At 39.7% G+C, this 16,798-nt stretch overlaps 1 protein-coding gene across 6 annotated transcripts in view; it reads left to right on the forward strand.

The window, feature by feature from the left end:
- The first annotated feature begins 2,619 nt into the window (after nt 1-2,619).
- Nucleotides 2,620-16,798, forward strand: part of KLF12 (KLF transcription factor 12) — a 180,550-nt gene continuing 166,371 nt past the window's right edge. The window contains exons 1-2 of one of the 6 annotated variants that reach the window (XM_083168861.1): nt 2,620-2,764; nt 2,852-2,954. In XM_083168861.1, coding sequence (XP_083024987.1) covers nt 2,949-2,954 — 6 coding nt within the window. In that variant the 5' untranslated portion in view covers nt 2,620-2,764; nt 2,852-2,948. Of the gene's footprint in view, nt 3,042-3,079; nt 3,237-16,798 lie in introns of those variants that run through there. The other 5 variants (XM_083168858.1, XM_083168860.1, XM_083168862.1 and 2 more) reach the window with 5 other exon arrangements.

Raw genomic sequence — 16,798 nt, forward strand, 5'->3', positions numbered from 1 at the left:
ATTCTCAAATCTCCACCTCCAGTATGATCAGTCCGGTTACTTCTCTGGATATTAAATCCTTCAACCTTCAACTCCAGTACACTGAGTCTGATTACTCCTTTGAAATTGTATGATTCACTCTTCAGCTATTCAATTCAATAATTTATCTGAAAATATTTTTCTTCATTCTTCAGTCGCATTAGAGTTATTTGGACTTGCATTTCTTCCGTACAGTTTGTCCACTTACAACAGTTCATCTCAGTTCAGTAGGAGAACCCAGGCAGGGGGCCACAACCTGTACATCAGGTCCCGCAAGGGTCCATACTTCCTTGCGGTGTGGGTTCCTGGTGAAGACCCCGATATGTTAGATTCCATGCCCCTATCCTGGGTCACATCAATGTTTTTATTGGTTCTTCACACTTACTCTATTTATGTACGCTGTCATTTTAAAGATTCCTCTCAGATGTAGCAGTGCGCACCCACGCTGCTAGGTGCCACGTTCACAATCTCTTTTCCTAATCTCTCCACATATGGAACTAGCCGCGCCCTTTAGGTGGAGCATGACACGCCCCCTCAATGGAGCGTTTTGCTAAATTCTATTACCAACTATAATCTCCCTGAAACTAGTTTTCAAAAGTAGGTAAGTATGTCAAAGGGTTAAATATTGTGCTGGGTACACACTGAGCAATATTTCGCTAAAGAGCTATATCGTGAACATCGTCATCCTTACCCCCTTGACCGCAGCTCAGTCTGACAATATCACCAGTGACTGTATGGACTCTATGCATAGTGGAGACCCTGGTAACGTCACTGAGTGATATTATTAACCGATATTGTTCAGTTTGTATGCACTGTCTTGTTTGCCCACAGCACCACCAATATAGTTAACAATATTAGCGGTGCTGCAAATTGCTAAATGTGTACTCAGCATTACTGGGAACACATTTTCATGGCTGCTTGAGTCAATCCCTGTTGTCCTGCAAATGTTTCTACTTTTTCCTGGTATCCACAAGGAACTTTGAAAAAAATGTTTATTTACTTTGGTGCTTCTATGGGTATAGAATAAACAATGACAGGTACTTTTATTGCAGTTGCATTATAATTGTCCCAATCATCACGTGTAACAGAGCAGTGTTCCTATATACTTCGTTTTTTTGTTTTTTTTAAAGATGCATTTGATGGTGATCAGGATTCATGTTCTCACTTTCTGGATTTTGGGCAAGTTGTGTTGTATGTTTAAAATAAATCTACTCTGTATATATACATTTAAGTGTATTTTACATTGGTGCTGAATGTCACAGTCTCCATTGGATGTGTGATACACACAGGGTTAAATAACTGCAGAGCTGTAGGAACATCCTGAGTGTGTGCTACTGTGCTCAGCATCCTGAGTTCCCATAGCAACCAGTCTTTCTGACATACTCCTCTGCAGCTGCAGAATATCTGAAGTGCAACACATTGGGCTTTCTCAGTTCCAAATGCAGCACTAGCCTTTCTTGAAGCAACCATTAGTCTTCTCTGGAAGGGAAACCGCCTCTAGGGAAACGCTGAACAGTATTATGGGTCTTCTAATTTTGGAATTCATTACACACATCACCTCGCTGTGTTAAAAAGATTCTCTGTTGACAGTTAACTAACCCCACAGGGGGTTAGTTAACCTGCTCTGTTGTGAAAATGATGTTCATTTTTAAATGTCACAAAAGAAAATAACATGCAGTATATTAAGTTAAAAAACTAACCTGTGCCCTGGATCTAGAACCTTATTAATGGCTGAGATATAAAAGGCAAATGTCAGAATTAAACATGACTCTACTCTTGCATTGGCATCAATATTACCCCGCATTGAGCTGCATCATACATAGTGCAGTGAAACTGACTGAGGGAGGGACTGTGGCAATTTACCAAAATCCTAATGCTGTGCTACTGAAGCCTATATAATGTATAGCTATTTACATCCATATGTAAGACGCAGCCAGTAACACAGAGCTATAACACTGCATACGCAATAGCTGGGAATATTTGGAATTATTCCTGCTTGCCCTGCTGCCTCTGTAGTTCTGGGCACAAAGCCAGTGTTGTGTTAGGAATGTCAGGGCCCCAACTGGGTCAGACATATGTAGGCTCCCAAGTTAGGACACTAGAGAGCGAATAAGACATTTGAATGGTAATGAGTGCAGCACCAAAAGACTTGCAGGAAATAGATCTGGGTACCACAGCCTAGTGCAAATGTGTGGAATGCAGATCTATATCAATGTCAGTTAGTGGAACTTTCCTGTTTGTGTTGGGGGGGGGGGACATCCCATATTTACTTTCTCCCTTTGCCTCATCTGCTTTGCATCCCATTGTGATAATAACCAACAGTAGTTTTGGGACATGAAATTACATTTCCTGGATATATTTAGAAATGATTGGTGACGTAAATGAAGAAAACATTTAATAGGCTGCTTTGCTATTCGAAATATTTATATATGTATGCCAATTATAAACTCATCATGCAAGTGACATATGTATATTAATGTAAGGCAGCACACTATAATACACTATAATGCTCTTTATTTCACCTAACGGTCATTTAACTGCAGCCACCAAACTGCAGTGTGCCATTTCCTAGCAGCAGTGTGCCACAGAGAGGAGAGAGAGAGCAGCCCAGCCATCTCCAGGCTCATAATATACACGCTGGGCATTCTGTGGGTGTTGCCTCCTACTCCTCAGGGTGGAAGCAGGGAGGGTTGCGCTGGATAAGAAGGGGATTTCGAACAGTAGCAACAGCAGCAGCAGCATCCATGTAAATGTGGCATAAATACCCATCTTTGTGACTCCTGCGGGCTGCTGCTTTATGCTGAGATCACAGCATCGTCTCTTTTATTATTAGGCGTTCAGTGAGCGAAGTATCATGTATAGAATGACGGCAGCAGCGACATGAGACGTCACGAGTCCCCCTTGTCAGGGGCCCCGGTGTAACTGGATGCATGCTGGTAAGGCTCCCAGTATATTGTCCTCTCTTGTTTATGAAAGCCTCCACCCACTGGCCCACCCTAGATCTAACAGATCATGTGATCCCGGTAAGTCATTTGCAAGTACAACAGTTCTCTGTGTGTGCCCCCATTCATTTCCTGAGAACTGCACTGAGCAGCTGAGGGAGGCTCTGTATGTATGTATGTGTGTGTGTGAGTGTGTATGTGTGAGAAAGGCACAGACAGGGGATTCTCTGTAAGGCACACCAAACCCTTTCCTACTGCTCTGCAGCTTCTACTCAGGTCTGTGACTATTCCATTTCTTATAAAACCATACATTTGCAGCTGACATGCTCTATGCCCAAGACACCCACACCTATAGACTATACACTATTGCCTTATTTCTTGATGAAGGATTTTATACAGAATTATAAGTATGTCTTATGCTAATGTTCTAGAATGATTTGCTTGCAAGCTTGAATAGTCTGACTTGGGCATTTATTCATTTGCATACTACAGTGATGATATTGTTTGGAGATCCTTTAGAATTCAGTGTCAGGTTTTGCAGCAAATGTGTTATTAGTATTTGTTGTGTTGTGTTTCACTATTGCTGTGTGTTTTGGAAGAACAAGAGTTGGAAGTGCAGATGACCTGCTTGTCATAACCAGACCCCCCGCTCCTTTGCCTACCCCCACCCCTCCCCTCCTCTCTTCTACGTTCATCATTGTCTGCATGGTAATGATGTAGAACTGTCACTTGCATCAGCATTCGTGTCTCATAAAAGTAATCAGAGGGCTGGGCTATGGCAGTAATTTTCAATTAAGGTGGACGCAGCCTAAGTTGACAGGGTATAAGTTTGCATGTTGATTTACCATAGTCTTCCTGAGGAATCAGCACTACAGTCAGCAGCTGCTTCCCAGTATCTAATGTGACCACTGCGTGCTGACCCTGTGACATTACTTGGTGACAATGTCAATTTGCTTATCAAATGTGATATTTTATATTGTATCTTGAGCTGTGATCTCTTTGTGTGCACACCAATATACTGTAGATTGTGTTACCAACATTTGCTACAATTTTGTGCAATATAGCTTTTATTTCTCATGTTTTGACATAATAATCAAATGAAAATGTTTTCTTTGGCTGTTAATAATGACACCATGTATTAAAAATTGATTTCTAATTGGTGTAGTAATAATAACAACTATGTGATGCTATCACTTGAACAATGTGTACAATATTGAAATATAATCATACAAGCAATTCAATGGCAGTACAATTATAGCAGAGTATACAGCTAGACATAAAGGATGTGCAGAACATTTTTTAGCATATGGATGGATATATATACGAATGACTGAAAACCATATAGATTTGACCACAGCTTTATTCTGCACCAAATCAGCTCTCCTCTGCCTTGTGGTTACATCATGAATGTCATTGCTAATATTTATGTGAGGATGTGTATCCCAGCGTGTGTGAAGTTGTTTGGGCTAGCTTTGCCTTGCAATGATTGATTTAAGGCCAAAGTAAAATTATAATAATAAAAAAAAAACTGCCCATTTGGGGAGTGACTTCACACGTCCATTGTATAGGCAGTACAAAGAGTCATTACAAGGTAAAGGACAGAACCTATATATACAATATATACAGTACAAACACTGATTCATAGTACTATGAGGTCACTGGGACTAGGCACCTTAGTGTTAGCTGCTTATATCAGCTGCTAAAGGCTGTTTTCATTGGAAGCATTAGCACACACAGAAATATGTAATCTGGATAAACGGACATTTAGCCTTGCGGTTAGGTTGCTGTTTTCTAGAACTGGTAATAGAAGGTTAATTTCTGCCTGTGTGTCTTGGAAGGATAGTTAGTAGTCTTTGACTAATGATCTGATTAGCACAAAAAGATATTGGCTATAGGGATTGTATTTGCTCCTGTCAGGGCGAGAGAAACCCCCCATTTACAATACAGGCATGTGCAATACTAGTCTCAACAGAGACATCTGTCAGTCAGAGACGTCACCAAGCTAATCCATTGTGACTTCTGCATTGCTAGTTCTCCCTGCCTTTTACACAGGTCTGTGTCATCATATAGTTGGTATTATGTCTGAATGTGCTGCAAAGCCATGTGATAGGGTTACTTATTATGTTGTTATACTGCTGAGATAAGTCTACATTTTATGTTATAACTAGGAATTTATCCAAAAGTCTGTGTTTGTTTTTTTTTTTTTTTTCTGAGCTTTTTCCTGCAGAGCTTTTTACATTTTCAAACATTTTGTTTGTTTTGCATGCTAGCTATACACTTCTGAGTGCTCGTTTTCTGCAGAACCTTAGTAATAATTCATCTAAAGACACTAATATGTTGTCAGTTTAGGGTAAACACACATGATTGCAAACTATTATTTGTTGTAACTGTATACACGAGCAGACTCAGAGTGGGAGAATTGCAGATACTAAGAGATCTGTTTTAATTGATTACTTTTTGTACAGTACCTGGTCAGCAGTTTTATAATGAGAGACATACACACATCATTAAACAGGGATGACTTCTCCTTGAAACCGTTCTAAGAAGATGTTTATATCCTGCTTTTAAATATGATACATTTTCTCTGTAACCTTTTAAATGGCCCAAAAATTTGAACCCACTGTAAAAGTTCAGTGGGGTTCCCTCTCAAACACAATGACTGGTGGCACGACCAATTTTGTTCCCTGCAAGTACTGGGCTGTCCGGTCAAGTGCCACTTCCAAAGAGATTCGTTCTGAATCCAAGTGGGCTAAAGAACCTGTCACGTAACAGGAGAGGAGAGGGGGAGGAGCAAGGTCAGAAGAAGGGACCCAAATGTACTCGCGCGGGCTCGCTTAGCTCGCCATGCCTCGGGCAGGGTGGCTCGCTTTGCTTGCCACCTGGTTACTTAAGTCATCCAGTGGTGACGTGGATAGTGAAGCTGCAAGGCCCTCGGCCTTGCTCCTCCTCCTGGGCTGTGAAAGGTTCTTTAGCCCACTTGGATTTAGCAACTACCCTTTCAAAACAGCCCAGTGACCACTTTGACATCCTATGTGGCAGCTCCATGTCTTTCAGTGCCTATGAAGCTCAGAAGATGGAAGTTATTTTAAAGTGTGGGATACCTATCACCCTATTACACCCTATCTATATCTATCTCTCTCTCTATCTATATATGTACAAACTGATAGCCAGCAACATCAGATAAATGCAAAAAAAGTTTTTTTATGGCATATTATTATAAAGTGCAATAGTGACAAAGGTACATTTAAGTACACAAAAAGAGGAGTCCGGTATCATGCAAAAAATATTTAGCAGCATAGGTAAATCCGGTCCTCCTCTATTAAGGTCATAGCACGAGGGCCGTTTCGGTGCAGCTAAGCACCTTAATCATGTGCTTCTCCCTCTCTCTCTCTATCTATCTATCTATCTATCTCTATATATATATATATATATATATATATATATATATATATGTGTTTATTTATTTTTTTATTTTATTTTTTAATGTGGATAAAAAAAAGTGGCTAGCTAATAACTCTCCTGAGAAGTAGTTTACTATTACAGGTCTTGTGATTCCGATGGTAAAGCTGGTTATACATCATGGAGTAGATTTATCAAAGTTTGGAGAGAGATAAAGTACCAGCGAAACAGCTCTATCATTTGTCAAACACCACCTGTAAATGGGGATTGAAAGCTGATTGGCTTTTTTTTTTAATCTCTCTCCACTTTATCTCTTTCCAAGCTATGATAAATCTCCCCCCATGTCATTGGGCAGCAAAGACGGTGTAATGGTTAGCATTACTACCTAACAGCTATGATTTATTTATTACCAGTTTCTTATATAGCGCATACATATTACGCAGCGCTTTACAGAGTATAGTTGAACATTCACATCAGTCCCTGCCCCAGTGGAGCTTACAATCTATATTCCCTAACACATGTACATGCACACACAGACATTCTAGGGTTCATTTTTTGTTGTAGCTATGAGGACCTGGGTTCAATTCCCACCATGTTCCTAACTGTGTAGAGTTTGTATATTCTTCCCGTACTTGCGTGGGTTTCCTCCAGGTACTCCGGTTTTTGGTACATGTGTATTATCTGGGTGCCCGATACATCGCATCGCATGCCACTACTTAAGGCATGCGATTCGATGCAATTGTACCCGATTTTGACCCTTTACCGGGAGGAGTGTACAATTTTTATATCGAGTCGCATCGCATGCCTTAACTAGTGGCATGCGATGCGATTCTACCCAATAATACATTGTACAGGCACCCTGATACCTGATTACAATGTGAAATGCACCCCCATACCCGTTTTTTAATTGTACACCCACCCTGATGGGTGATTAAAATTCCCCCCCCCCCCCAGTTGGTAACGCCACCCCAGTATCAACGCCAACCCGAAGCGTGGCGAGCGCAGCGAGCCCGTGAGGTTCAGCGGTACGCGTCCTCCGACCTTTTCATACCCCCACTATCCACGTCGGCGTGTATTCCCTTTCCCCTCGCGGGGCTCGCTGCGCTCACCACACTTCGGGCTCGGTGGCTTGCTGCGCTCGCCACACTATATAAAATCAACTCCACGCCGACGTGGATAGTGGGGGTATGAAAAGGTCGGAGGAGGTGTACCGCCGCGCCACGCTTCGTGTTCGCGTTGATAATGGGGTGGCGTTAACAATGGGGGGCCATTTAACATATTAATCACCCATCAGGGTGGGTGTACAACCAAAAATCGGGTCTGGGGGGGCATTTAACATAAGAATTAGGCATCTGGGTGCATGTGCGATTAAAAATGGGGCCCAATCGTGTCGCATCGCATCGCATGCGATATGATTGTATGCGATACGATATGATTGTATGCGATTTTTAACGTGCAATAAAAAAATCAGGCGCCCAGACAATACACAAGTACCCGTTTTTTTTCCCACAATCCAAAATTATATTGGTAGGTTAATTGGCTCCCAACAAATGATCCATAGAATGTCTGTGTGTGTGTGTGGACATGTGGTAGGAAACATAGATTGTAAGCTCCACTGGGGCAGGGACTGATGTGAATGTTCATATATTTTTTGTAAAGCGCTGCAGAATATATATGCGCTATATAATTAAAGGGTAATAAATAAATAATAAATATAAGCTAAATGTCATGTTTTGGTCGTCAGTGCAAGAGTTATTTGGCCAAATAACTATAGCTCTGAATTATATGTTCTAATACTAAAATCGTCATTTGTACTGGTCTGTGAAGGTCCTGGACTATAGCAAGCATATGTGGAGCTTGGACTATATTTCACATCAGTACAATTATAAATATGCTCCAATGAACAAATTCAAGTAAGATGTCCAGTAGGAATGTGCTATGGTTCAGTCCTGCAGGTGACGTCACTTTCACTTACAAAAGCAGTTTTTGTATCAGTTGTGTCTCACGAGGGTCCTATGGGACTTTGTGATTATATTTTAAAGAAGAACATTGGGTAAGTGATGGCCTACTCTACCTGATATAAATGTAAAATCCAACATTTGCAGCCCACTTACCTTACAAAGTGCTGCACAAAGCTATAGGATGTACCAGTGACCACTCAATATGAATAAAGGTATAATGATCACTGAGTATTAACACCCTACTCAAAAATGTCAGCTTACCTCTCTAGTCAGTCAGGAGTCATGGTCTGTCCCATGGAGTAAGGAGAGAGATCACGTGTGACTTCTCTGCACTGCTTCCTCCCCTTCATGATCACTGATCTCCTGCAGTGTGCAGTCACCGTCTGCTCCAGTCTGCTTTGTTTTGTGATAAGCTCTTATTCAATAGCAGCCCGATTGGGGTCATAGAGCTGGAAAGAACTGGGAATGACAGATGAATGCTTTCTGGACCCCTGGCATCCCAATGCCCTATTTGTTTTTTAATGGCTTATATTATACAAATTGATATCCCTATAAGTCAGAACTATCGGTGTTCAACACCCTCAACAATGTTAACTTAAATAAAGGCGCAATAGTGCAATACATTTTATTGAAATTATAAAAAAAAAAACAGTAAAAACATATGATCATTCAGTTGCTTGCCTTTTATGTGGGGGTAAGCTAATAAATATTGGTTTGAAAAGATAGTGATTTAAAATGTGATTTGTTAGTGACCTAGAGGTCGGTTCAGTATAACTAAAAGTCAACCCAGCACATAAATCAGCAGGCTTCCAAACCTATAGGAAACAAAACACTGATAGTAACAATTTCATAGTGTTAAGTATAGATTATGGTGGAATCTAATGAATGAAACCAAACATTTTTTGTCTGTATCAGACACTTAAAACTTATGAAATGATTAAAAATGGAAGATAGCAACAATTCTATATAATATATCAAATATATTATTTTTTCTTGGTCTGTTATATAAGAACAAGTGCATTCTGTTTTTACTCCCAATTTAACAGTGATACAGTAATTCTGGTACAGTCTATAAAATATTATTTTATGTGAATTGGAAACATTTAACAGATGTTGCAGCTTATGCTGGCCCGCTAGGTATACAGTGGGTAGTTAGTCACCAAAGAAAAACATCTACCTCTGGACAGGCAAACTATGGATGTAACCCGGCATACTGTAGTTCTTACGTAATGTGATGGACAGCTCAGTGCTGGAGCTTGGGTCAGCCAGGGTGACACTAAGTTCATTTATATGTGCAAAATTCTACCATTGCAGTGGCGGAACTATCTCCACAATGCAGTCCTTGAAGCAGCTATAGGGCCCCATGCAGGATGTTGGCCCATGTGATCCGGGATATGTGCACAAAATAACTGTTTGGGCTTTCAGTTCCTGAGCTCCTAGGTAGTTTGCGCTGCCATCTCCAGAATTGGTCTTGGTAATTGAGTGGAATACCCTTGTATTAATGAATCTTTCTTATATATAGAGTATAGAAATGGACAAGTAATTGTAAGAATTTATGTTAATGTGAAGGTACATTTAGGCATTTTAAAGACATTGATGTGATTAATGTGAGGGCGAACGCACATATTTTTTCCTTTTGAACATTATTGCCATAAAAAAGTTATTGGAGATGAAATATTGGCCTCAATGTATCTGACAACCATGCTTTATCTGTGCAATACAATGTCATTTGTCATTTTTATCTATCAGTGTAACAAGGAAAATACTTGTGCATGCTCTGATGATATCCCTTTTAGAATAATGCATCACTCTCTGCGGTCTACACCGGTTACCTCCATTCTGAGCTATAATGGATTAAGTAGATCCATGCATACAATTGTTCACTCACTCCTCAATTTCTGTTTCTCCCTCTAGCCTTCATGTTATGTGGCTGCTATGCATGTGATGCACCTGTACCATATCCCCCTTAATTTACAGGTGCTCTCACACATTGAACTACTGCCCTGCACACCACCTACTGTACTTATCTTTTCTTCTCTTATCTCCTCTGCTCACTCTTGTCTCTGGCAGGTGTCGTGTTATTCACCTTTTCTCCAGAACTATCTTTTTTCATGTCGCCGGATATATATGACCTCATCCAAAGTCACAGGCAAACCAGCCTCCTCTGCTATTATTCACGCTGCACCTCCTATTATTCACACTGCACCGTCTCACTTTAACATTCATATTCAGTTCTGCATGGAGGCCAGATCTACACGCTGACGCCCGGTTAGATGAGCCTGGCTCCATCTGTATCTCTAACTAGGTGTAACTGGGTGGCAAGGGTTGTATACACATAACATAAGTTTGCCATAGTTATGACCAAATTGTGACCTATTTAAAAGTAAATGTATGAAAATATTTTTTTTCGAACATACAATACGACCGTATAATGTTGCCTTAACAAAATCTTTTCTTTAAAGTTTATAACCTGGCAGTTTCATTACATACTGTAGCTGCCTGATAGCACTTCACCAAGCACGGGTCATTATGTACCCTACATATTCTAGAGACTAACCATCTACTCACTGCTCATCCCTAAACTGGACTACTGTAACCACCTATTAGCTGTCCTATCTGTCTCACACCTCTCTCCACTCCAGTCTGTCCTAAATGCTGCTGCCCTACTCATCCTATTCTCCAAAACTTACTACATCTCCCTCCCCTCTCCTACAGGCCCTACACTGGTTCCCCTTTCTCTTCAAGCTCCTCACAGTCACCCTCTACACTGCAGTCTACCCACTTCATTCCACAAGTGATTATCGCCTCTCCTCTCCACTGATTTTGTCCTTCCACTCCTGCCCCATAGTCCTTGCTCTTGTCTCTCCATGTTGTGTCCTTTATGTGTCTGCCACTCACCTTCAAATATTAAGGTCTCATCCGTATGGCCCTCTTCCTCACGTGCTTTTCTCTCCCTCACTTCTCCCCATCTTCTCCCATACATGTAGTCAATCTCTAGTCAAATCGCCAGTGTTCACGGAACACTGGTTAGCACCTATTGCCCATTCACACATCGATTCGTCTATATGGGCAATCTAGCAAGCCCTGTGTGCCGAGCAATATGACTAGACTAGATCACTCAGCACACCAGGCTCATACACATCGCCCTGTGTGTATGTGTCTTTACTTTTCATTTCGTTTTTACTCTGTTAAGCGTTGGAGACCCCTTGTGGCATCATATAAAAAAGAAAGATGATGAAGATGATAATAATAATTATTATTCTCTCACCTATTACTTCCATTGTAGGTTAATTTGAGAATTGTGTCTCCATATGTAAATGTTACAATTCATGTATGTAATTATATTCTCCTTTTAAGTTTAACCACAATACCTTGTTCCTCCTCTCTAGCTCTATATATTTCCCTCACAGAGGAGACCTGCTCACAATCAAATCTCAGTACACAATGCCGAAGCATGACTTGGTCTCCAGAGTACAATTATCAATCTAACTTGGCCAAACTAGATTCAAAGACAAGGAAGCCACTTGCATTTTAGTACCCATCTACTGTATTACTATTGTTGTTTTCTGCTGGTTTCGTAATATTAAAAGTCTGGCACCAAGTTATAAGAACTGTGACAAGTCCTGTTGACAGCAATGCAATGCTTTTAGTATTTCTCTATGTTGTTTAGAATAAAATCTAGCCCATATACAAAATTGCGTTTGTGGTAAAACTTTTCGTCTCTCTTCAGTTGTACATGGTGTTCATTTTATCTGCGTTTCAGTGTAATGGAACATGAGCTTAACTGCGTCCGGGATTTTGCTATTAAAGATTCTGAACCTGCAAGGGTTTATTTATTAAGATGGGAGTTCTATTGAAGATAGGATGTTTCCCATAGCAACTAATCAGAATATAACTCTAATCTTTGGAGGTTATTCTGGTTGGTGCGTAAATTTCCGAATTCTTTCAGAGCGGAACGCACGCCACGCTGACATTGTAAGAAGAAACGCCCACAGGTCCTCCGCATACGGACGGACTCGCTCTCTAAGAAGAGGGTGTGTTTACAGACAACATCCAAACACACAAAGATTTGGCCACACAAAGATTCTGCACGGTCTTACAGCGTCAGAACGGACGTGAAGCTGCACGTACGCACCGATGCGGTGTATTTCCGCAAAACTCACGACTATTCTCTGAACTCATAAATCTGTCACAAGACACACTTATGCAATTAGGCTACTTCATTAAAAAAATTGTTTGTAATTGGAATCAATTAAATCCTAATAGATACTTAAACACATTAAACACATTACTACCACTTTACATTAACCCTTACATCATGTGAAGTGAAGTTAAAGAGTGTAATTAATGAGTAATGAGTAGAGGAGTGGATTGTATTGTGTTCAGCTGACAGTGGTTCAGGTGCGGCCGTACTAATTGGGCGATCCGAATGCCTAGCGCATGACCGAGTGGTGTCCGCAAAGTGAAACTTGCTTATGAAGACCGCATATTTCCTGCCTGTTGGTTCGTTTGCAGTCGGTGTTCTGTCCGAATGCACGCCTACCAGAATAAGTGCACTCCCTCGTGTACGCCCATTTTTACGCCCAGTTTAGCCCACTTTGAAACTACGCCCCTGTGTACTTCCGAATGAAGCCCATATTACGCCCATATTTCCCGAGTTAATGCGGTGCACATTTCTGTACGGTATTAGTGAGAACGAGTACGGAGCCCGTGCGTGGCACATGCGCCCACGCATGCACATCCAAAAGAATTCGGAAATTTACGCATCGACCAGAATAAGGCCCTTATTTATTTAGCAGCTTCTAGAAGATAATAGCTCTAGAAGATCATAAATCTGATTGGTTGCCAATAGCATCCCATCTTGAACAGAACTCCCATCTTAGTAAATAAACCCAGCTGTGTCTATCTTTTAAACATAGAATCCTGTGAATTTCATACAGTAAATTTGCGTTGTGGACAAAGGCTGCGTCCACATGTGTTTTTCAGGATAATGTCACAGTTTACATAGACCATAGATTGTATCCAATGGTAAAATATAGTTATTTACGATCTACAGTATATGCCAGTTTGCATTTGCCAATACATGGACAGCAGTGACTATTCTCCCCCACACACCCAATACTGTTTATAAATAATTTAATAGTGTTTTGCTTTCTTGCTACTTAATACATTGGGTCCCCTGTGATGAGTATGTGTGTATCAGCATGGGGATCAGTGATCACTAAATTGTAGCATTTCACCAGCGCGCTACCTATAACTTTGCTTAAATAGATTATGTTGGTACGGTATTTCTGTATATTGTAATTGATGTAAGGTGCGCTCTTCATACTTTTTCAGGAACCTGCTTTTGTCAACAAATGTTTTAGGGGGAATGTTCATGGAATTACAGTTTATGTCTAAGGATCATATTATTATACTATTGTGTAGTGTCAAGTATGTATTTCCTCCCCTCGAGTATTTAGTAATGGTCTAAAATGCACCCATTAATTATACCTTTTGTATGTTATACAGCCACTATTTATACCTTTTGTCTGTTAAACCCCCACTGTTTATACCATTGACTGTTATACAGCCACTATTTATACCTTTTGTCTGTCATACGGCCACTATTTATGTAACTTTGTCTGTTATACAGCATTATTTATACATTTTGTCTGTTATACAGCCACTATTTATGTAACTTTGTCTGTTATACAGCCATTATTTATATATTTTGTCTGTTATATGGACACTATGTTTACCTTTTGTCTGTTACACGGCCACAATTTATACCTTTTGTATGTTATAAAGCCACTATTTATACCTTTGCTTGTTATATGGCCACTATTCCAATTGTAAGGGAAACGGAATATGCTGCACTATATAAGAAACTGTAAAAAAGAAACTATAATACTATTAATACCTTTGCTTGTTATACAGCCACCATTTATACTTTTTACTGTCTTTGGCCCTCATTCTAGTTCACCTGGTAAGTTGCGAAGCTCAGAGCTTACTGAGTCCCAGAGGGCACACCTCGCCGAATTAAACACCCACTCCCCGGCATCCGTATCCACTTGCAACAATGCGAATGATTTCTTCAGGCCACATAAATATAAGTCAATTTAGACTGACTTATATTTCACCGGGCCTGGCCGAAGACAGGGCAGGTGGCTGACATCATGTCATGTGAACACGTGAGGGACCGAGGGATTTAGAATGAGGGCCTTTGTCTGTCATACATCCACTATTTATACCTTGGTCTGTTATACAGCCACTATTTATGCCTTTGTTTTTTTTAATACAGCCACTATTTTTACCTTTGTCTGTTATGCAACCACTATTTAAATGTTTCTGATTGAAGTTTCATAGAAGTATAATAATTTCCTTTAAGATAACTCCATTATATATCCATCTGTCATTCACGACACATGAAATTCACAATTAGTTTTATTTCACATGTCATCCTCTCTGAAGGTTGCCAGGGTTGGTGTTTTTGCTCTGTACACGCTATCTGTTACAGGTAATATTCCAACAAATTGCTGTTTCTTTTTATTATATTGTGTACAAACAAGACAGAAAATTGAGTCTGCATCATGCACACTGAAAACTATTTCAGACAAATGACATTCATTTTCTGTGGTTGCACAGAGAGCATTCATTATAGGTAAATAATATTGAACTTAAACAAATGATCCAATGAAAGAAGCAGTCAGAAAAAGTATAAAATAGATTCATATTACAGTTACTACATTCACACAATTTACTAGAATGTGAATGAAAGCAATCTATAAAAATCATACAATTCTAACTACACGTATGGCAGAATACATGAAATGCTAAAAGTACAATAAGCTCTATGCATGTCATTGGGGTAATGAGAGCTTTAAATATTTGCTTTCATTAAGCCAAGTTGCACAAGCCTGGTCTAATCGGACATCTGAATGTCTAACTGTTGGTTGTGCCCAAAATTTGTATTCAGTTTGGTTTGGATGCTTTACAGCTGGGGTGAACATGTGGCCAACTAGACATTATTATCTGGCTGATCAAGTGCAATGAAATTTTGTTGGTGTCTATAGCAATGACATTTAAAATGATCCAGCAGTAGCAGAATATGACTGACGTGCAATGCCAGAGGGTCACTATATGAAAAATAATTGGGTTACTTGTCACTAGACCTTCACTGTTCTGATTGGGGGCTCGTCAGGTGTTGCGCTTAGCCATTCTCCTGAAAAGTTGCCCTATTTCTTACAATTATTGCTATTGCAATTATTGCTATATGATCTGTTTGCAGTTTAAAATATTGCCAGTAACATTTTATACATTATAAAAGATATCAATTATGGAAATACTAAAACTTTAATTCAAGAATTTTTTTTTTTTTACATTTTTATAAATATGTCTAAACTCTCTTTTTGAGATAGTTGTCTCATTTTTATGTAACAATTTCCAGTTTGTAGCATATCGGCATTACAGTAAATTAAGTCCTTGATTTAACTTTCAACTTACAATACTAAAGCAGAACTTACAACTTTATTTCTATTGTGGATTTACAGCATTACGGTAAATCAAGTCCTTAATATAACTTTCAACTTACAGTACTAAATCAGAAATTAAAACTCTATTTGTTTTGTGGATTTAAACTGGCAAAAAATACACATGAGAACATTTTGAAAACCAGGTTTTGATAAATGTTGGATACTGTGAACTTAAAAGCATTTACCAAGCTAAAGTAAATATTGTAGGTAGAGTATTTCTAAAAGAAAAAACCTCAGTGCTCGTATGTTTGGATGTTAAAAAGCAATGCCTGTTAGAAGTGTAAAATACTTATACTTTGGCCTGTCTTTAAAGAGAGTGTTTGAAGGGTGTAATAAAAACCTCTCTGCAGCACAGTGTTCTACGCGGGGAAGTTAATTGTATTCTTGCGCCTTCAGCTTCTGTCTAACTTGTGGAGCGATATTAAATTATTTGTGCTGTAGACGCCTATTACTTACTGAGCATGTTGTGCTCAAGTGCACTGGAATTAGCCACGTAAAGTAATGCAAAATATAGAATCTCTGCCCAAATGGTAGTTTGGTCAACCAAAAGCCTGACTTTAGGGGCGGATTTCTGCTTGCCACATCAGGAGGATTTGAGAAGAAATAATAGATGCCCACAGCACTCGAACCCAAAGGCATAAATTATTCATGAGGTCACTGTAGATGGGAGCTGCGGCGGCGCAAATCAGTTGAAATTCCCCTATGTTATTAACAATTTCTTCCATAGAATTGCATGTTATTGCACCGTGTGTTACGGAACATTTTGTAATCTTTTAATGGACAATTTTCCTGCAGCTAGTGCAAGATAATAAAATAGCATTGTATAGCACATTTGTAAATGTATATTTTCAAAATGCAAGAAAATCTTGCAGTGATGTCTTAGTTATTGTCACAGTAACATACATATGTGTATTTGATAACAACACTATACAGCGTGTCTCTGACATGTGACATCATCACTTGA

This window comes from Crinia signifera, chromosome 2, assembly GCF_055691185.1.
Source record: "Crinia signifera chromosome 2, ASM5569118v1, whole genome shotgun sequence".
In the NCBI taxonomy this organism is placed as follows: Eukaryota; Metazoa; Chordata; class Amphibia; order Anura; family Myobatrachidae; genus Crinia; species Crinia signifera.